We start from the raw sequence: 22,189 nt of genomic DNA on the forward strand, positions 1-22,189 counted from the left end.
TTACCGGGAGTCGAACGAAGTGACAAATCATTGCACAAGCCATGCAACATAAATCGCAGTACGACATAATAAAATAAAGTTTGTGTCAGAAGTGAAACATAACAAAACTGATGTGCAGTAATGTAGGAGCATAATATAGCGTTCCCAGATCACAACTTCCCCTTGTTATTTATGAAATGCACAGTATCGTTTGCCACACATGGTAGCTTCTACGAACTTACTTAGTTTTAGTATTCATGTAGAGTGACATCTTTGGTTCCGGGTACACGCCCTGCGCATTGCAGGTCACGTTGATCGCCCCAGAGTCGTGCTTCCACCAGGTGATGTGCAGCTTCTTCTCTGCGGCTGCAACAAAGATGAGCACCAATTGTCTTATTTGGTAGGTATGCAGTATCATATAAATTGTTTTGTAAATTCCTAGAAATCTGTAGCACAAGGAATCTGTGCGTCAGATATGCTTAATCTTAGAACTAAACACTTTGGCATTATTCTCTGAAGAATCAATTCGTAAAGGCTTAGCGGATCAATGGCCGCGGTTTATAATAAACAGGTGCAATTTTTATCTATGCCGTCGAATTTGATACCGTAAAATACTGTACAACAGCTGACTTTCAGTTCAACTTATAGACCTAGTATTGGAGATTTATCTCAAAGACTGTGGTAGCCTATGTTGTCTCAGCAACAGACCTGTGCCGTATTGATCACAATACCTGGGAGGTTCGTAATTCTTCCCTTTCAAGTGTTCGTCCACATACAGAATGATTCACGAGGATTTACCGTCCCTTACGGAGCTTTATTTCCGAAAACATTCTGAGCAAAAAAGTCATATAACTTAAACATTTGTCCTAATCACAATAATTTCGGACTTACACTAATTTCAAGTTGTTGGTAAAATACCTTTTTTGTTTAGTTTTAAGGGTAAAAAAATATTACAAATAGAGAATGAACTATTCAGAAGTATCATTTCTTTAATTAACTAGTATTCTGAAACTAAAAATATGTTATTAATTGCTTTGTACAGATTTTATTTTTCAATTTTTAACTAAAAATTACATCATTCTTACACACTCATCACAAAAATTGTTACAAATCATACGACTTCAGGAACTTGATTCTTTACAGTTTAATTATGCATCCTAATTTACAGTATTAAAAAATTTACAAGATTGGCGTGATTTGTAACAGTCGTTGTGATAAATGCGTAAGAAATGTAATTTCGTAGTTAAAAATCGAAAAAAAAATTCTTTATGAAGCAACCATGGAATTCACAACAGAGTTTTAGCTTCAGAATAATAGCTAATTATAAAATTATACTCTTGAATAGTTCAGTCTTTATCTGTAATATTCTTTTACCTTTAAAACTCAAGAATAATGGTATTTTACAAACAACTTCAAATTAGTATAATTCTGAAAATATTGAGATTAAGACAGATGTTTATATGACATTTTTTGCTCAGAATGTCCTCGGAAATAAGCTCCGTAAGGAACCATAAGTCCTAATGAATCACCCTGCAAAAACATAAAAAAAGGATTGGGCCAACTCGCTTATAGAAATGGTCCCCTTATATCAAAATTAAAATTTGTTTGTCATTATCCTGATCAGACAGATGATGATGATGATGATGATGATGATGACGCGAGGGAAGAAAACTAAAACTTGGAGTTATACCTGCCAATTGTACGCCCTAGGCTATATGAAGCATTCCGTAAGAGAAGGGCGAGCCCGCCAAGGGTCGATTTTTTTTTTCGAATATTTAAGACACATATCTACAACTTATGCCTGGCAGACGTTGGCGAGCTTTCCCTTGCTACATCGAAATTATCATTGTTTTTAAGGTTGGAGAAACTGCGAAATCTGTGACAGGTTCATAATATTCATATTACTCCGTACGAGAAGGGCGAATACGCCACTCCGCCTGAAGGCGCGCGCCATCCGTAGTGAGGAATTACGTGTATTTATGGACATTATAATAGCTTGGTATGAGTAATAGTGACAGTGATAAGCAACCAGGCATAGCTGGTTATTGTAGGAAACGTCAGAGGCATGTCGAAAAATGGATAAACGTACCAGCAAAGATTAAAAGGAACAAAAGTGAATCGTACATTAGTACGAAAACATCTCGACAAGTGCAAGCTCGCGGTATAGGCCTGCCATGTAGGCCTACTTGTGGGTGTTTCAACGCATTAGGTATGGAGAAAATACAACCTGTATTTCGTAATTTCTGGGAGTTGGATGATTATGACCTCCAGTCCAGAATGCCTATATTTCTAAGCTCGTAACCAGCGTTGATGTGAACAGATGTCGCATTAAGAACAGGCCGACCTCTCTCAGCTGGTTTTGTCAAAGAGGTGCTATGTCACGCCAATGAAGCTCACTTCTGATAAAGTAAAGGATCAGAAAACTCTCCTTATCTATGTGCCGCAGAACGTTTCTGGATGACGTGATCAGCAACCAAAACGTGTAATTAGCAGTGACCGACTCAGAGGAACATTTTCATGAAGATGATGTAATGGATTATTAGCACCTCTGTTCCCAGAACAAGTGAGACCACTTTTGATAGCAAGGGTAATAACATGACAGGAATCTACTTATTTTTGTTTATTAATAATTTCAGACACTTTGTAAATGTCACATCGCAGTGCGATTAAGTTTTTTATTTATTTATTATTATTATTATTATTATTATTATTATTATTATTATTATTATTATTAATGTCTGCCACTATTGAGTTCATTCTACGCCCTTTGTTTTTTCTAATATACTGTTTTCAAATTATTCCCATATGCTAATATTGATGAATTCATAATGTCATCAATGATCACTATTAATTTGGAATATTAAATTGGACATTTAATTGCAATTTTCAATAAAGGTATTCGGTTTTCAGTGTACAAAGTAATTACCATTATTTACAGACGAATCTTTGGCGGCTTCGCTTTCATCTCGTTTACAGGTAAAGTACTTTGAACATCGATTATCTCTACAGGTATATTTGGCGGGTTCGCCCTTCTCTTAAGGAACGCCTCATATATAGTGATTGTTTCTGTCGGAAAAGTAGCCCAGGTTGCATACATGAATCCATTGCTGACAGGTGAACCATCCTATCACAGATTAGTTTTTGGATGGCTGGGCCCGGAACTTGCACTTTAGGCATGCTTTGGCCATGGTTAGTCACGTATGAGGATCATTTCATAAGTCATGACAACTATACTATATCTTCCGAATAACCTAAAATGTGGTTAGTTCAGTATATACGTTTGAAAATCTGTTGTACACTGTACGGGATGCCACCGCCAGATTGCGTCTGTGTGCATTGGTGGCTAGTTGACAGCACACACAAAAATTAGTATGCTAGAGGCTGTGATCCAAGATAGATGTAAGTAAAGTTGAACAGCGGTCATACGTGAAAATTGCAGTTCTTTGTTGCATAAATGCTCGTCAGTGCTATTCTGAGCTATGAGAAGCATTGGGTAATAGTGCGTTGAAACACCTTACTCTATCATTTAATGTTGATATACGTAAATTTTTGTTGAAATGTAAAAACGAATAATTATTTTACTAATATAACGTTTCTTTATATTTTCATGTTTGTAATTCCGGATCCCAGTGGTCAAACTTATTCGTGAACAGATGATTTTTAATAAATCTTAGTAGTACTCTTTTACACAGAACCCAATGCCGGTTCACCCTAACCGAGCACCAACGGCTGGAATTCATGATTGTCAATATATGAGGTTAAATCATTGACATGTTAAAAATAATGAAAGCAGGGTCGCCGAGTCCTTTACCGCAGTGTTCCTCGTTCTATTATTAATAGAGAATGTTTCATGAATTCCAATAAATTCCGCGCAGAACACAGAATTACGCAGCCCCTCTCAGTACTGCTCAGTCAATTTCCTCCGTGTCACTCCTCTAGTTGGCTTTCCATTACTTTTTTATCAATCAACTAAATTTAATCATCAAAATGAAAAAAAAAAAAAAGGAGAAAAGAAAGTTTTCTTTCTTAATAAAAGCGAACAAGTAAGAAATTAGAAAGAGAGAGGAGTACGTATAGAAAGAGGGATTAAAAGAAAAGGGAAGGAAAGAGTGGCGAGAGAGGAAGACCTGGTGTGGGGAAATTTACATTTTTTTGCAGGCATAGGCTCGCAGATTTTATTTCACGGTTGTGTACGGGGGCATCTTGCTACTAAAAAGAAGAGAATTTCAAATGTAGTGGACCAACAACTTCTCTTTATTACTGTGCATTAGACCGCCTTCAGCGCTGCTCAGAATTAACGTAATGGGTCGCGGCGAATTAACAAGTAAAAGGTACTGCAGCATCCAACTTGCCACTTTGTCTGCGTGAGCAAAGAAAACTAATACTGCAATAAAGTACCTGCAGGGAGAAAGAAGACACTTAGGAAAACTATATTTAACAATACCTGCACAAGATGGAAATTTCAGCAGTTTATAGACTTTAAACATAGTGCTGGATTGGAATAAAATAGAATAAAAAACAGAAGAATCTAATAGAGAGAAAAAAGAGAGGGAGGTGGGAAGATGTGCGTCAAGAGAAAAAAGAGAAGGCGGGGACAGAACTCGACGAGAAGGGAAAGAAGACACATTAACAAAGCAAATGAGAAGAGAAGAGAAGAGAAGAGAAGAGAAGAGAAGAGAAGAGAAGAGAAGAGAAGAGAAGAGAAGAGAAGAGAAGAGAAGAGAAGAGAAGAGAAGAGAAGAGAGAAGAGGAGGGAAGGAGAAGAGAAGAGAAGAGAAGAGAAGAGAAGAGAAGAGAAGAGAAGAGAAGAGAAGATGAGGGGAGGGGATTGGAGGGGTGGGAGGGCTGGGGTGAGGTGGGAGGGAGGGAGAGAGGAGAGAAGAGAAGAGAAGAGAAGAGAAGAGAAGAGAAGAGAAGAGAAGAGAAGAGAAGAGAAGAGAAGAGAAGAGAAGAGAAGAGAAGAGGAGAGGAGAGGAGAGGAGAGGAGAGGAGAGGAGAGGAGAGGAGAGGAGAGGAGAGGAGAGGAGAGAAGAGGAGAGAATTAAAATATTGTACGCAATTAAATGCCATTCTCTCTTTCTCTTATGGAACTCCGTTATTGTAGTGTCAAACAAGGGAACAATCATATTTGTAATACATTTCACGAAAAAATCAATAACTGTTATATGTCACGTTTAATTTGCGAGAGTTTTGCTGTCTCGGATAAAATATTAATCGCATCTTTCATTTTATATTAACCTCACTATTCACGTCTGATGCAAAACCTAATAGACAGGTAAAACACAAAATGCATTCAATATTTATATACGTGTTGAAATGATAGCACGAGACCCATTGTGTCGACTCTGAATGAAGCGTGTCACACATTTCAAATGATGTATTACTGTATTACTATAACGTTTGAGCGAGTTGGGAGGAGGAAATTTGTTTGTTGAAAGTTTAATGTTGTGTAGCGGCATATATACAAACATTTCATTCCACTGAAATAACTGGGAAATTTACATTGTATACTGGGTCGACCTATTCAAATGTTTGCAGGACATGGCGATATATAGCTTGCATGCAGAATATTTTGACTCATTGTTGGATTAATGCACATAATTACTTAATTAACTTCTCAAGTATATATACAACAGAACAGGCCAATATATAATTATATTATAATAGGCATCTAACAAACTGTTGACTGTACAAAACTATGTATCAGAATTGAAAGTGCAGAAATTTCTTTTCTTTCCAAAGCTGGTTACTGTTTTTTGCGAATTGTTGACGTAATTTAATATTTCAACTTTTTGGAGTTATAACACATTTTTAATTATCAAGTTTTCTTATGTCAATAGTGAATAAATGTGGAGCTTGTTTCCAAAAGATATCAAATCCATAATTTTCTAAAAATGATTATGCGCTGCAGCAAAAACATACTAGTTTTCGGAATCCGAAGACAAAAGAATTTTTGTCAAAAAGTAGCTATTTCCATGTGTACATGTCGTCAAAGTTTATATTTTCTAGTAAAACTTACCATTTATCCTTTTAAGCTTTTATAGCATAAATTACCAACTCCTCTTTAATTTATTATTATTATTATTATTATTATTATTATTATTATTATTATTATTATTATTATTATTATTATATAAAAGCAATATCTACATTCGGACCCCCTCGAATGGTTTAAGATTTCAAAAAAAATGTTTATACCTATAAGCCTAAATCTCTCTCTCCAGTTGTCAGAAGCATGAAAGTTGCCAATTTACAATATATTAATTCAGATCCGTTTAATGTATAGTTTGTTGTTTGGCTATTCTTATATTAAGAAGTCGACCTGGTTGGCGAGTTGGTATAGCTCTGGCCTTCTATGCCCAAGGTTGCGGGTTCGATCCCGTCAGTAGATTTACTGGCATGTAAAAGAACTCCTGCGGGTCAAAATTTCTGTACATCCGGCGTCGTTAAATAAAGCATAACATTATATTATGAATATTCATTTCGACTTCATTTGTCTCTGTTGTTTTTAGCTTTTCTGTATCATGTATTTTTTGTAATTATCTATTCATTTTTTCATTATTGCTTATTTGTATATATCCCTAATTTTAATAATTATTTGTATGCACTGTTTGGTTATTGTACACTGTAAATCTTGTGCTAATTTTTATCTTGTGCTAAACTGTTATTGGCCCCAGGCTGTTGTACAGCACAATAAATATTAGTAAATAAATAAATAAATATTATTATTATTATTATTATTATTATTATCATTATTAAAAGATTCCCCATAATACGTTCGACAATCGATATTTCATAAAGATATGAAAATATCGCAAGACAACGTTAGCCTTCATTTTTACTACAATAAACTACTGTTGTGTTTAGATAGCTTGGCCGGTCATAATATTCTCCGTAGTAAACCAGGCAAATCCATTTGATGCCGATAAGGGAAAAAAAGGGGATGTATGTGTTAGTCGCAGTGCAGCCTCTGTAGAGTTTACTTCATTTCCCTGTGGAAGTGCTTATTATACTAACTATTGCAAAAATATTAATGCCTTAATAGAACCAATAAATACAATGTAGTTTATTTAGTTATGAATGGAAGAGTGAAAAGTGAAGACTGCATTGTGTTAAATACGAGTGTTTGGATAACAGTGAGTGGAAAAAATGCTACCGGTCATGGAGTGCAAGTACGTGACCAATGTTTTTCAAAATATCTGTAACGTACGTCAGCATGCATGCAGTTCTCTTCCTTCCCCCTCCTGCTGAACTGAATATGCTAGATACAGACCCAGGACACATCACCCCTACTAATATGTTCATACATAACACTCGTCAAGCTATCTAAACTCAACAGTACATATCTCTTACAAGAACCATCCAAATATCTCCGAAAAACACATGTGTCTGTAGCAGTTACCTACATGACCATGATCAGCGACGACTTAAAAGAAACATTTAAGGGCTATCAACAATGGATAGGATGCTCATCTCATGCTTCCTGTCAACGTGTTACGCACGCACGAACACACACACACACACACAGTATATTAACCCTTTCCGCTACAATGAGTCCATTTGGTATCACTAAAATATCTGTAATCTCTGACTCGTATGATTTGTCTGATGATTCCATTTGGAATCCTCAGAAGTAGTTTCGTTCTTTTCCGATAGAGTGCAACATCCGCCAGTGCCTTGGCCAGCAGTTATTAGGAGGAGGATTGCTTTTTTTTCGTTTCTAGGTCAAAATTCAAGATAGATGCAAAACAAACATGTTTCACCCTAAAAAAATTAAAGTCAGAAAGGGTTAATTCAATTTATTTTATCAACTGTACTATACAATGCACATCTAGTAAAGTCGAGTTAACTTATTATTAATAAAAAGCAAAATAAATAAATGGATAAATAAATAAATAAATAAATAAATAAATAAATAAAATCATAGCGCGATTTCCTTCCCGTCTCTTGGATTTTCAGCACGTAACTTTTGGCACGACTGTGCGTTTTCTCGTCCGTACAGCAATGGGCTGCCAAGATTGAAAGTTGATTTTACTGAATTCAGAGTTGTCAACCTAGATAAGTGTGTTGAAATGTTAAAAATAATTGATCTAATATTGTAATGAAAACCACTACCTTCTTTCCAAGTAAATTTCATATGCAAAAGCAGTGTTAATTAATATACATTATACGAAACAAATCACTGCATTTGAAATGTACTGAACTTTATTTAAACAATTGACACTTCACTTAACAAAAATTAAAAAAAAAAAACTATTCCAGTTTAAGACGAAATATTACAAGTAACAGAATAACTGAGAGGGTTTGGAATTGAATGGGTTATATCAGCTGCTTGTCTATGCGGTTAACGTGAATATGTTAGGAGAAAATCCACAAACGATTAGGGAAAATACGGGAATTTTACTTGAAGCAAGTAAGGCGATAGGTTTGGAAGTAAATCCCGAAAAGACAAAGTATATGATTATGTCTCGTGACGAGAATATTGTATGAAATGGAAATATAAAAATTAGAAATTTATCCTTTGAAGAGGTGGAAATATTCAAATACTGTAGGCCCACCTGGGAGCAACAGTAACAAATATAAATGATTCTCGGGAGGAAATTAAACACAGAATAAATATGGGAGATGCCTGTTCTTATTCGGTTGAGAAGATTTTATAATCCAGTCTGTTGTAAAAAAATCTGAAAGTTAGAACTTATAAAACAGTTATATTACCGGTTGTTCTTTATGGTTGTGAAACTTGGACTCTCACTTTGAGAGAGGAACATAGGTTAAGGATGTTTGAGAATAAGGTGCTTAGGAAAATATTTGGGGTTAAGAGGGATGAAGTTACAGGAGAATGGAGAAAGTTACACAACACAGAGCTGCACGCATTGTATTCTTCACCTGATATATTTAGGAACATTAAATCCAGATGTTTGAGATGGGCAGGGCATGTAGCACATATGGGCGAATCCAGGAATGCATATAGAGTGTTAGTTGGGAGGCCAGAGAGAAAAATACCTTTGGGGAGGCCGAGACGTAGATGGGAAGATAATATTAAAATGGATTTGAGGGAGGTGGAATATGATGATAGAGACTGGATTAATCTTGCTCAGGATAGGGACTAATGGCGGGCTTATGTGAGGGCGGCAATGAACCTCCGGGTTCCTTAAAAGCCAGTATGTAAATAAATATTACAAGTAACCAAATCATTTTTACTCCTTCACATTGAAGTTGATGGCGGAGTTTGCACGTTTACCAGACTGTTAATATCAGTCAGCTGTTCATAGTGTAACTTACATGCTGTACATTAAGATTTTTAAACATATTATTTTCAAAATATACTGTCGTACGAAAAGTATTGTACAATATACTACGGTACACGTTTGTGAAGTGCGATACGAAGTCTATGTCTATGTATTTATTCACACTGCAATGGGTATACCCGGTTGCAGCGGTAACTAATTACACTCAATAATGATAATAATAAACTTATTAATTAAAAATACAGTTAATAATAATACCAATAATTAATACCAATAATTAATACTAACAATAATAATAATAATAATAATAATAATAATAATAATAATAATAATAATAATAGGGAATATCCTAAATTAAATGAAGCACCATCACTTAAAATAACATTTAAAATAAATCTAATTTGTTCGAACTAAAACCCACGAGTATGATATGTTCATATCTGCACAAGTACCTTTCCACATTACACTCATTTCGCTGTCAACTCACTCACTGCACTGGAACTACGACACATTTCACTGATTCTATCCTGATTTCACTAACACTTCAAAAACATTTCACTGTTCAAATACTTTGCACTGCCACTATAAACTATAAAGCTTCACTGACAGGAACACGTTTCACTTACACAACACACTTCACTGACACAACACACTTCACTGACACAACACACTTCACTGACACAATACACTTCACTGACGCAACGTAATTCTTCACTGATACAACATTTCAATAACGAAATATCATATACACCCTTTACATAGGCTACTGTGTATAATTACCGTCTATTAGTAAAGTCCTTAAGCCTATTTTTAAATACGTTTTTGGTTTTTGGTAAAGCCTTTAGTAAGTCTGCAGGTAAAGCATTCCAGTCCCTGATAGTACGATTGAGAAAAGAAAACTTTCCAGTGTCCGTCCTCTGTCTTCTTTCCCTCAATTTATATGAGTGGTCATTCCTTGAAGAGTAATTTGGCGGTTGCAACCTATTTTTTATTTCTCTCCAGGCAGACTCATCTCTGTATGTTTTGAACAGTGCGCATAATCGAATTCGCGTTCTCCTGTCCTTGAGTGTGTCCCATTTTAATGGTGAATTTTCCCGACAACACTTGAGAGCCCGTTTTTTAATCTTTTCCAGTGTCTTAATATGTTCTAATCTGTAAGGATCCCAACATGCAGCACCATATTCCATTACTGGACGTACTAGTCTCGGAACTTGAAAAATTCGCTCTGCTTGGTTTTCAAATTTTTCCTTGATTTTGTAAAAAACATTTCCCAACTTTGCATCGTAATGTACTATTCTCCTATATAGGATACGCCAGGAAAAATGCATGCGTCATTTCTAGCTTACCTCGCATTGCGATATTTTGACGATGAATTACTTCTATAGCTGGAAGTTTCGTAGAATAAACTACTACTACCAATACCCACCACTACTCTCACTAATAATTGTAGAAACGTATTATAGTAAGAATGGTGTCTCTAGCATGAAATTATTTTTCGGGGATCGAACGGCAATTCTTATGGCGGAAAATCATTAGTCCACGGAGAGCAATAACTCCTTCTGCTTCTTAATTTGAGTATTACGGAAGGATTTTTAAAACATGGACGTCTTATATTTTCAAGCCTAGCTTGGTCTTCAGCATACGAACTTTCTTTTCCACTCGTTCTTTACATCAGCAACGTAAAGAAAACATTATTATGGAATTAATCCCCGACGCTTACGTTCGTGTTACAGTCGTACTTTCCTGCATTTTACACACTTTGTTTCATTTGCTTCCACTTTCTTTTAAACAAGAGCGGAGTAGACGAACTGCAAAAACTCCGGCTCCAAGCCTATTGGGAATATAAGTAAGCCATATAAATAATTTAAGTTAAAAGTTTCGTAGGTTGGCTGAAACAGTTCCACTTTATATTAAGTTGTTATTGTCAGAATAAGAGAAAATCTCGGATTTTACGGAGCGGAATAATATTACAGAGGCTTATGAGAGCCTTAAGGCTCGGTACAACGTATTTTCGCCATTATAACGCTCCATAAAAAGTTATAAATTTAGCTTCTTTCTTTTCAGAAAATATTCCTCTTTCTTCTCTTCTTACAAAGGACCTAATCGTTAATGTATATCCAGGTTTATGCTTGCATTTTAGTTTTTATGAAATATTTACATATTTGAAAATGTCTGGAGGTTTATCAGAAGTTTATCCCTGATGATAAATGCTGCAAAAATACGATAAAACTATATTTATACTTCAGTAAAATGTCACACAATCATAAAATGAATTTATAATACATTATGGTAATTTAACTTTACTGAATATATTAAAAATTATAAAAATATCTCCAAAAAAGATGTAGGCTAATTGACTTTCCGTGACTAAATTATATTTATGAGTTGTGAATACTAACGTTGAATTTCTGCAGAAAATAATATAATTAAAACGTACATTTGCGATGTTTAGTCAAATAATGTGTTCAATTTAAAGAAGAACGAATATTGAAGAGTACATAACGTAACTCTTCGTATATTTTGTGACATATATTCCTACGTCATATGTATAGGCCTACCTACGTCAAAATTAGTAACCAAGCAACAATAAATCAGTCACTGGCGTAGCTCTGTCAGTTAAGGCGCTTGCCTACCGATCCGGAGTTGCGTTCGGGCGCGGGTTTGATTCCCGTTTGGGCTGATTACACGGTTGGGTTTTTCCCGAGGTTTTCTCCAACCGTAAGGCAAATGTCAGGTAATCTATGGCGAAATCCTCGACCTCATGTCGCCAAATACCATCTCATGATCACCAATCCCATCGACGCTAAATAACCTCGTAGTTGATACAGTGTCGTTAAATAACCAAGTAAAACAAAACATAAATTGTTGTGAAGATAACGTTAAAACGAAAGCGCATCACTTTCAACATAAGCTGTAGGTGCCTATAGCGAGTCCTGTCTTAAATTTAACTCTATAATAATTCTGTAGGATAAGCATATCTCCATACAAACTGATTTCAAATAAGGAGAACATCTTGAAACATGCTCTATACTATCTGTTAAGGAATTTTAACAAGAAAGAAATGAATATGGATTAATTTTGTAAGTGTATGTATGTATGTATGTATGTATGTATGTATGTATGTATGTATGTATGTATGTATGTATGTATGTATGTACAGTATGTATGTATTCGTGTATCCAAGTATGTATTGTGTATTATGTATGCACGTATAGTATACAAGGTGTCTCAGAAGAAATTTAAAATATTTCAGAGTAATGTAATTTGGGCTAACCTACATCGGTTTAACCTGATATACCTATGTCCGAAATGTAGCAGTTGGAGAGGAATTAAGAAAAAAGATACTGGAACGTCTTGCTGTTCCGTGTACTATACTTTACGTGTTACGCCAGATCTTTTGCACACTGCAGCATCTGAGCACAGCAATGCCAGCGCAATGCACCCAACTGAATACACGCTCACTTTATATTTAATTCGTGTATTCGCATAGTGAACATACTTTTCTTTATGGATTTTATGATGACAATTCATTGGCTGCTGTTGAGGAATACAGACCACGTTTTCCCAATCGAATGATTCCATCTAGTTGTGTGTTTCCCCGTAATTACTGAATGTTATCTGAAAGGCAAGCTACCAAGTGTTTCATTGAGGTCGGAAAGAAAGCCGGTACCGATACCAGACTTGAATTTACAATTCATGGAATCCTTAAGAAGGGCAATCTCAATAATTTTTCTTGTGTGCCTATTTTATTTTTCTGGCAGAGTTTGTAATTAATTATGAAATAAACTTATTATGACAACACGGGATGCAGCATTTTCAATAATGTATCATATCACATTGTTAAAACGTAGGAATATATCTATAATGCGTCTTTCAATTTAAAAGTTCACCTCGCAATAACTTCTCAACCACTAGATTTCTGACACAGGTATTTCAGGCTAAATCGATGTAAATTAACTCTACATTATTCTGAAATGTTTTACACTCCTGAGACATGCTGTATGTGAATGTAAGAGTACCGTATGTACTTTGTAATGAAGCATATGGCGGATCGTGTGGAAGGTACGGTTCTGGAGTTGTTTGGCCATTTTTAAATTTTGTACCCCACAGTTTAAAAATAAATAACTTCTTATTACGTTAATTTCTCCGGTGATTAAGAGGATAGGGAGCTTCAAAAGGAAGCGTGTTTCTACACGATGCGAAAGCTCAAAACTTTCACAATACGCTGAAACCGTATTTTTTTAATTGACTCTTGAATCATGTGAAGAATATTACAGTACTATGTCAAAAACTACTAGATGCTAACGGACACCACAAACGATCTAAGGCCAGAACTATTATGCGCAGAAGTACGAGAAATTCATGCTTGTTAGACAAAGTTGTCTAATGGATTTTGGAGAATTTTTCAAATGGTATTTTATAACACTTTCAGTTTCCGGGGATTTATGTAATGTTTTCTTTTTGGGATTGTTTCATCAGGAAATCTTCCTACAAATAGTTATAGTACTTGACTAGCAGACTCTACATGGGTATAATAATCATATATGAACACATGATGTTCTAAGAAAATATAAACTCAATCATATTGCACATATTTTGGAAAAATAATGCGCTCTGTATAGAAACGCGTCATGTTACAACACTTGAATGACTCAGACAGACGGATAACACGCCTCACTGTTTGTGATGTAGTTTGACCTTCACAAGGTAGAAACCAATCGGTACTGAGAAGCCCCGAGCTCGGTCACTTCAAACTGCGGCACTGTCATAAAATAAACGTTCAATTTCTTGAGTATTAATGAATTTGTAGTTTTATTATATTATAATTTGTGAAATCTTTGATAATAATTTTTATTGGTTATTTAATGACACTGTATCAAGTATTCGGTCATTTAGCGTCGATAATATTGGTGATAGCGAGATGGCATTTGACGAGATGAGGCCGAGGATCCGCCATAGATTACATGACATTCGCCTTACGGTTGGAGAAAAAACCCAAGCGGTAATCGACAACGCGCCGGAGCGCAACTATTTATTTCTTGAGAATAATAAAATATACTCTTGTTGTGAAGTTAACAATGTAATATTCAGTAACACATAAGCAAAAATTAATTCCTATAAAAATGAAATTTACGAGTACAATCCATTTTAAGCGCTTCATTGTACTCTCTGCCAAATAAACAAATAAAACTACGGTATATACAGTCAACTCTGGATATAGTGAACTCGGTTATAGTGAACATTCGGCTATAGTGAACCTAAATCGTTGGTCCCGACCTGCATACATTAAAAAAGTACATTAATATTTCCGTTTGTAGTGAACCCTCACTTGGGTTATAGTGAATCTAAAACTAGAACTTTCCCAAGGAAATGTAATTTTAAAATAGTCAAAATGATAATTTAGAAAACCCTCTGTTCTATAAACTACCAAGAATATGTTCAGAACAAAATCTCAAACCTTCTACTCCTTAAGTGCATTGAAAGACAAAAGATTCATTCAGCTTCCTGGACAGTTTGAAACATGTTATAGAGAATAGAGTACGCAGTGAGGGATAAAGAGAGGATTAGTTCTGATTCCTTTAAAAGAGGTTATTAGAAGAATAGGAAGAGCAAGTGTTTTCTTTTGCAAAAGAGAGTAGAGTGACAACCAAAGGGTAAATACAAGAAGGATTACAGTATAATGGTCCTCAACTCTTCCTCCCGTATCTTTGTAAAAGTGAAATGGGGGAAATTCCAAGGCCGAGTACACAGTAACATACCACTAGTGGGAAGAGGTGCGAAATCGGTCAATGCCTACTACCTACATAGTCAGATTAGATTCAAGTTTCGAACTGTGAACAACAGGATGTCGAAGCGTAAAGTGTTTAAGTTGGAAGATAAAGAGAACATTAATACTGATATTGAACGTGATCTGTCCCAAACGGGCATTAATACTGTTTGTATAGCAACGTCAGTAGTATAAAAACATACACTTCGGTTTTAGTGAACCTCGGATATAGTGAACGAAATATGCTGGTCTGCAGAGGTTCACTATAACCGAAGTTGACTGTGTAATATACTATATATGTATTATAATACTTGAATGGCAAATACGTGACTAACTTAATCAGTGCGAAGAGGAATCGAACTCATATCCGAGCGCAGCGTTAAAGCATAGGTCTCGTTCGTTTTCTGTAGTTCACGTCAGTTACTCAGAAAGATTTTCATAGGCCTAAATAATATCTGTTGATGGTCGGAACCAATCATTTATGTACTATTGATTCAAGGAGTGAATTATGAAACATGTTAAATTAGTACATTAAAATTAATCGTTGTGTAACTATAAGAAGCTAGAAAGTAGAAAATATCAATTGAAATTGTGACAGTGATGTATGCGCGACATTCATTACTCAAGGTACAGGTATAATAAATCTTGCTGTATAACCTCACTCAGGGGACTCCGATTCGATCGGCCACTTCCACTTATTGATCCTCGTCATAAACTAAATCGAAAAATGAAGGTTTTCTCGTATATCGTCTTCCCCTGATAACATATAAGAGATTTATCTATCTAATGGACTCTCATTACATAAATTTCACAATGAATTGCAAGTTAAATTAAGTCACGTTATGACCCTTATGGAATTACATGGAATAATAGCTTGCAACTGTGGAGGTTGTTTCCAAAAGTACCAAATCCAACTGGATAAATTTTACAGGAGAGCAAAAAAACGAACTAAAGCTAATTAATTATTGTAATATATCAATATTTGATTTAGGGTTTATCTGCACCTCTTTTAACATGTTTATAACAAATTTTAAGTCATTCCATTTTTTATTCCAAGGTTATTGGCAATTTAATTTTGGATTTGGTACGTTTTAGCAAAAAATTTTGAAAAAGTTTCTATACAGTAAAATTAATGACTAAATAACTTACAATAATAATAATATATTTTGTGACAAGTATGATTCCCAATGTTATTTCATATATAAGACAACATTTAGAAATAACATTTTTTCTCAACAGCAACAAAAGCAATACTTATCAAACATCATTACGAACTTCAATAATATTAATAAAAATGTATCTGAAGCCATATTTACTTTCAAGTCTCTCTTGTAAAGTGAAATTTTCTATAATTCATACCCCCTAACAGGAAGTATAAATATCAAATCAATTTTTATTTTGTTTTTTATGGCTACAGTTTGGTATTTCTTTCAGTTGAAACAAAATACAATTATATCTTATCCCATTTCTGAGCATTTTATGCCTACATATTGCTGGTCACTGCATATGCAGAAAGTGCACCTACTATGCTGTTGTAGGATGAATAGTCGGTCGTTTAGCTTCACTAATTTTAAAGCTGTCAGCCCTTGGATCTGTCTTTTACGAGATTTTATGTCTTTGTATCCCATTATACTTTTTCTTTGGCCCACAGCATCTGTATTGGTCCAGTACTGCCTGTTCTCACGAACCATATCCTCATTTGATATGGATAACTCTTTACAAAAGTTATTATGTTTGCATGAAATTTCAGGTTTTGCACTTGCAGCAACTTTACGCTTTTCCTGTTTCAGTATATTTTGTTTACAATGAATTCGCAGATATTTTACGATTCTTTTATTTGCCAGTACATTCTGGCACATCGACATATTCATCTCATATACCAGAATCCAGTTTAAAGAGTTCACCATAAAGCGATATAACAAGAACTACAAAAATGTTATACAGAATAACACAAAACGCACAAGGTAGCCATTACTGAAAATTTAAGAAAATTGACGTAACAGCACACAGCCACATAGCTGAAAGAGGAGTAGGTACTTTATGCAATGAAAGCTGAAGCGGATGTGGTATGTTTTGCTGTAAAATGTAAATGTAGACGACCTCTATAAACGGGATTAGGTACTTTTTGACAAAAATATTCTTTCGTATACAAATGCCGAAATCTAGTATGTATGCGCTGCCACTTGTAATTCATTTTTTGAAAATTATGGATTTGGTATCTTTTGGAAACAAGCTCCACAACTGTACTTCCATCTAGCCAAAAAATGCCTTTTCGACAGTGGAGGCTCGGTGGTTCTCTTTTTATGTTGCCATTTCGAAACACGGGAATGGCCAATCTGACATGTATTTCATCAGGGATCTTCCTCAAGTAACAAATTAGGTTCCATATTTCACAGTTACATCACCACGATTTTATAACATTGTACAGCACATTACAGTCCGCGTCACCGTTTTTGGCGTGTGAAATAAGTAATGGGAACATTAAGTGCTAGTATCTTACCTTTACCGTAGTCATTCTGACAGCTGTGTTTGGTAAAAGGGCTGATGTGACGTATATAGGAAGTGATACCATTCTCAGCTCACTAGCAGCAACATGCTCACAAACTGGGCACTATACTCTAGGATACACGCCAAAAACGCTGGCGTCAGCTGTAATACCAAATGGGTATGGAGAGCCAAATGTACTAATTTCTCCCTATAACGTTAATGAACATTCATAGATGCTTCCTCTTCCGGGTTCCACTGTAGGCCTACATATGATAACATTTAAGGAATGCTCCGAGCATTATTATTGGTTATTAAATAATCCTTTTTCCTCTGTTGTGAGTTTTTTTTAACACAAATGTGTATAAAATTGTTTTTTTAATAAATGCATTTAATTACATCTACTTACATATTTAGTACATAAGGGTGAAATGTTTTCATTAATTTAATAGTTTCAAATTACTTCATATTTTAATTTTTTTTATTTACTGTTTCAATTATATTTGTGTTTTTCAGATGTATTAATTGTTTCTCGATGTATCTGTGAAGAAGCTATTACTATATGCACTATATATCTAACAGCCTAATAAATTGAATTGAATTTAAATTCTTCTAAATTAATCGCCTTTAGCAATATTGACTGTAATTAGCACTATATTTAATCAAAACATTTCGATGTTTTCCATCACGATCCGAGATATGTTTATGTGTATCGTTCTTCTGAGAATTGACTGCCATGTCTTAATAATAACATTACTGATTACCGCGGCGAGTATACTAAAAACAAAACACACTCTGACATGCGTTACCGCGATGTGTCCCAAGAATGTTTACGATGGTGAGTCATTATAGCTACACTATCAAAGAGTTGTCTCCGTTAAGCTCGATTCACATTATACGTCACATCACCGTCACATCACGGACCAGCAGCGTTGCATCAAAACATTGTACAATGCGTTTTGTATGGTAGCGTTTACATATACAGGCAACGTCACAGCCCATCAACGGCACGGACCGTCTGGGATTCTCGAGGAGAATGTTTTGATGTGACGTGGACGGTTTGATAGCATGAATTGTTTATGCTTTCTTTTTCCTCCCTGTTATTTATACTCGCTTTAACATCTTTGGTCATATTGCTAGTATCTTTTGATTGAAATCCGAAGGTCTGTTCTATTGTTGTGAACTAGATGGTGACTGTATATGTATTACTGATTTGTTATGAATATGATTTCGGTGATGAATGAGGCCGATTCAATCTTCTCAGGTCCAGAATGCAAAGTGAGGTGGGTTTCATTAAGGGATCAGTTTAGAAAGGCATTAAAAAGAGAAAGACTAAGAGCGGACAGGCAACCAACACCGAAAAAAAATGGAAATATGAAGATTATATGTTATTTCTGATCCCGTTTATTAAAGAAAGAGAAACTATAGGAAACGTTGAACCTCAAGGCAGTGACGATTCGAACAATCAAGGAGAAGAAGAAAGTTTGAACAATGATACAAATGAAGAGACTGCAGAGATTGGTGCTTCACATCCACAGGACTTAAGAAAATCAGTACTGCCAGAAGCAAGAATACTGATCCTCTAGTTACAGGGTCACAAAGGCGTCTAAAGAAAAAGGTGCAGGAGAAGGAAACAGCGTCATCTCTCGTTATGAAATATTTATTAGAAAACAATGAAAAATAAAAGCAATTGACGTCTACCTGCAGTGCGGACCCAATAGATGCATTTTTCAACGGCATAGCTGCCACAGTGAAACAATTTTCACCATTAAGACAAAATCTGGCAAAATAAAAAATTTTCAATATAATTTCTAATCTTGAATACGAAGAAATTCAAGAAAGGATGTTCCAGTCCCAAAGCAATGAGCAGCCTTCGATTTCTTCAGCACCACCAGCTCACTATCGGCATCCCGTGCTGCAACACAATCAGCTGCAAACAGATAGGGTTACTTATCGGACGACCTCAACTACGTCACATGATCTGACAAGTATGCAAACACCGTCGCCTACACCATCACACGTGTCAGGAATATCATCAGTTCAAACCTACTATTAACAATTTTCCCCTGTGGAATAATTAACGTTTTAATGCGAGTGATTTTATGCAAGGAATGACAAACAATAATTAGTTTTAATTGACATAATTGCTTTTCCATTTCATTGTTTAGACTACAATCTAGAAGGACGTACCTTAAACAAACCATCAACTTTTCTTTTGCTGAAATTGCTTCTCTAAATGTTGTGTTTTGTTTTTGTATTTGTATTTCTATCTTTTGAAGCAAAATATAAAACTGATATTTTGACATTCTAAAAAACTTATAGAAGCAACCTTCATCATCCTCCAACTGTCGGTATAGTGTATGATATTCACCTATATTCTTCCTCTTCCTGAGCATTTCTTTCATCCATATTCTGTTTCGTTTTCTTCTTACGGCCTCTTCTTCGTCCAACAAGACAGCAATCATCGCAAGTTTTTGTTTGCTAAATATCGGCATTGTTCGAGAGCACAGTTCCTACAGTCTTGATGGCGGCAAACTGACGGTCACTTGCCGTTAAATGTGAATGAGTTTGCATTGGACGGTGATGGTCCGTGACGGTGATGTGACGTATAATGTGAATCGAGCTTTAATCTCTAGAGTGGGAAGATAGTTAATTAGATCCCAGATATGTTGTATATACTTTCGACTTGTATAGGTCTCACAAGCACGGATTACCGACGCAAGTAATGCGAATCAAACACTGCGATAAGGAAGAGAGGGCGAGAGGAAAGGTCACGAGATAACTTGAATGATATTCAAGAGTACAGTCGGAAGAGAAATGACATCGATAGAACCAGTCTTGCGTTGTGATAGTTACATTACGACTTTAGTTTGTTCCACTGCATGTGAATGCTTGTCTTGTATCGCACGGTATTATTATTTCATTCGTAAACATATGTTGCGCGTTTAATTAGCTTGGAATTTTCTCTTGCTACGTTCTTTATTTCCACAGCGATGTCCTCATTTGTTTATCTTCTTGAAAGAGACAGTACTTCCTTCGGCCCGCATCTCTCCTCCCTCGGCGTGCCCACATACACACGTCAAAACAGACAGCAACGCCACCATTCGGTAATCGTTTCTTGCGCGAGCTATAGTTGTCTGGACTCTGGAGCTATCATTATATATTATAATACCTACTAAAAGTACTCCAACCACGAGAAAGTCTTTGGGGACTGAGACGAAGCGGGGTAATGCTGTAAATGAATGTTGATGTCGTAAGATGTCATAAGGTCACACACGTGGGTACTCGTATCTGTATTGGCTAACTTTCACAGCACAAACAATAACATTGATAAACACATATCGATACTACCCTAGTTACAAAATTAGATCACTGTTAATCTCCTGGTCTTTTAATTTCTCCATACAGGAACTAACATGTGCAGCAGAGCGCATGGTTTTTAAACTGACGTTATAACGATAATATTATCTATTACTTCGCTCCAATAGGTGACGCAATAGTAAGCACATTCCTTTCACGGTTGATCTCCTGGTTGGAGAACAGTACATTAGTCGCTATCGCTATGAATCACGTACTGTTCTCCAACCAGGAGATCAACCGTGAAAGGAATGTGCTTACTATTGCGTCATCTATTGGAGCGAAGTAATAGATAATATTACCGTTATAACGTCAGTTTAAAAACCATGCGCTCTCCTGCATATGTTATTTTCTGTATGGAGAGATTAAAAGACCAGGAGATTAACAGTGATCTAATTTTGTAACTAGGGTAGTATCAATATGTGTGTATCAATGTTATTGTGTGTGCTGTGAGAGTTAGCCAATACAGATACGAGTACCCACGTGTGTGACCTTATGACATCTTATGACATCAACATTCATTAACAGCATTACCCCGCTTCGTCTCAGTCCCCAAAGACTTTCTCGTGTTGGAGTACAGTACCGGTCGAAGATGGCGATTTCTCGGAGCTGTGATTTTGGAACTATAGTCACAGTCGGAACAAGTGACAAAGACCTATCACAGCAACAAAATCAGAGGTCTTCAAATCACTCTCCATTACTACTCTATGCGATCCCTAGCTTTACTTATCATCCGAGGGAATATCATGGTAAAGATTTGAATTATCATTAAATATCTGTAGCTGTTGGCGTGGAAGCCACTGAGGATATGTTTTGGTCTAACATTCCTACTTAGGTATATTTATCCGTGATCAAATCTCGGCCCTTTTGCTGGAAGCAGTCGCATGACAGAGTTGAGGATGGGTTCAGGTGGTATTTGAACTTCGTAACGTAAAAATCCTCAATTCCAAGTTTTTCACGGAAGCATTAACACAGAAAGTGATTTGTTTACACTACGCATAAAGAGGAGGCAAGTTTACAGCAAGTCACTGCTGAGTTGCTGAGCTCTTAGCCTGGGCATTAAAATTCTTACCGTAAAAATTGCTTCACTGGCGTTGGGTCAACGAAAGTAAGCCTACCTACTTTCTGCCTGTTGGCTCGGAGTTACTCGTCACGCATTGAGTTTAATCGTCATGTTTGGCTTGTGAAACTTTAGATGGGTCTGAAAGAGACGACATACGCACATCTGACAGAAGCAACAGTCGTAATCGATTAAGATAGTAAATGCTGAATGCACCTTGTTTACATTCGAGCTTGTAGTGCACAATCCACCTGCGTAGATTTTGGGGTTTTCAACCATGAGAATTTTATTTAA

General features: G+C 35.8%; 1 protein-coding gene across 1 annotated transcript in view; it reads right to left on the reverse strand.

The window, feature by feature from the left end:
- LOC138699964 (uncharacterized) overlaps positions 1-22,189 on the reverse strand; it is a 583,336-nt gene that overhangs the window by 197,239 nt on the left and 363,908 nt on the right. The window contains exon 3 of the mRNA XM_069826202.1: positions 222-345. Within this exon, the coding sequence (XP_069682303.1) occupies positions 222-345 (124 nt within the window). The remainder of the gene's footprint in view (positions 1-221; positions 346-22,189) is intronic.

Source organism: Periplaneta americana, chromosome 5 (genome assembly GCF_040183065.1).
Source record: "Periplaneta americana isolate PAMFEO1 chromosome 5, P.americana_PAMFEO1_priV1, whole genome shotgun sequence".
Classification (NCBI taxonomy): Eukaryota; Metazoa; Arthropoda; class Insecta; order Blattodea; family Blattidae; genus Periplaneta; species Periplaneta americana.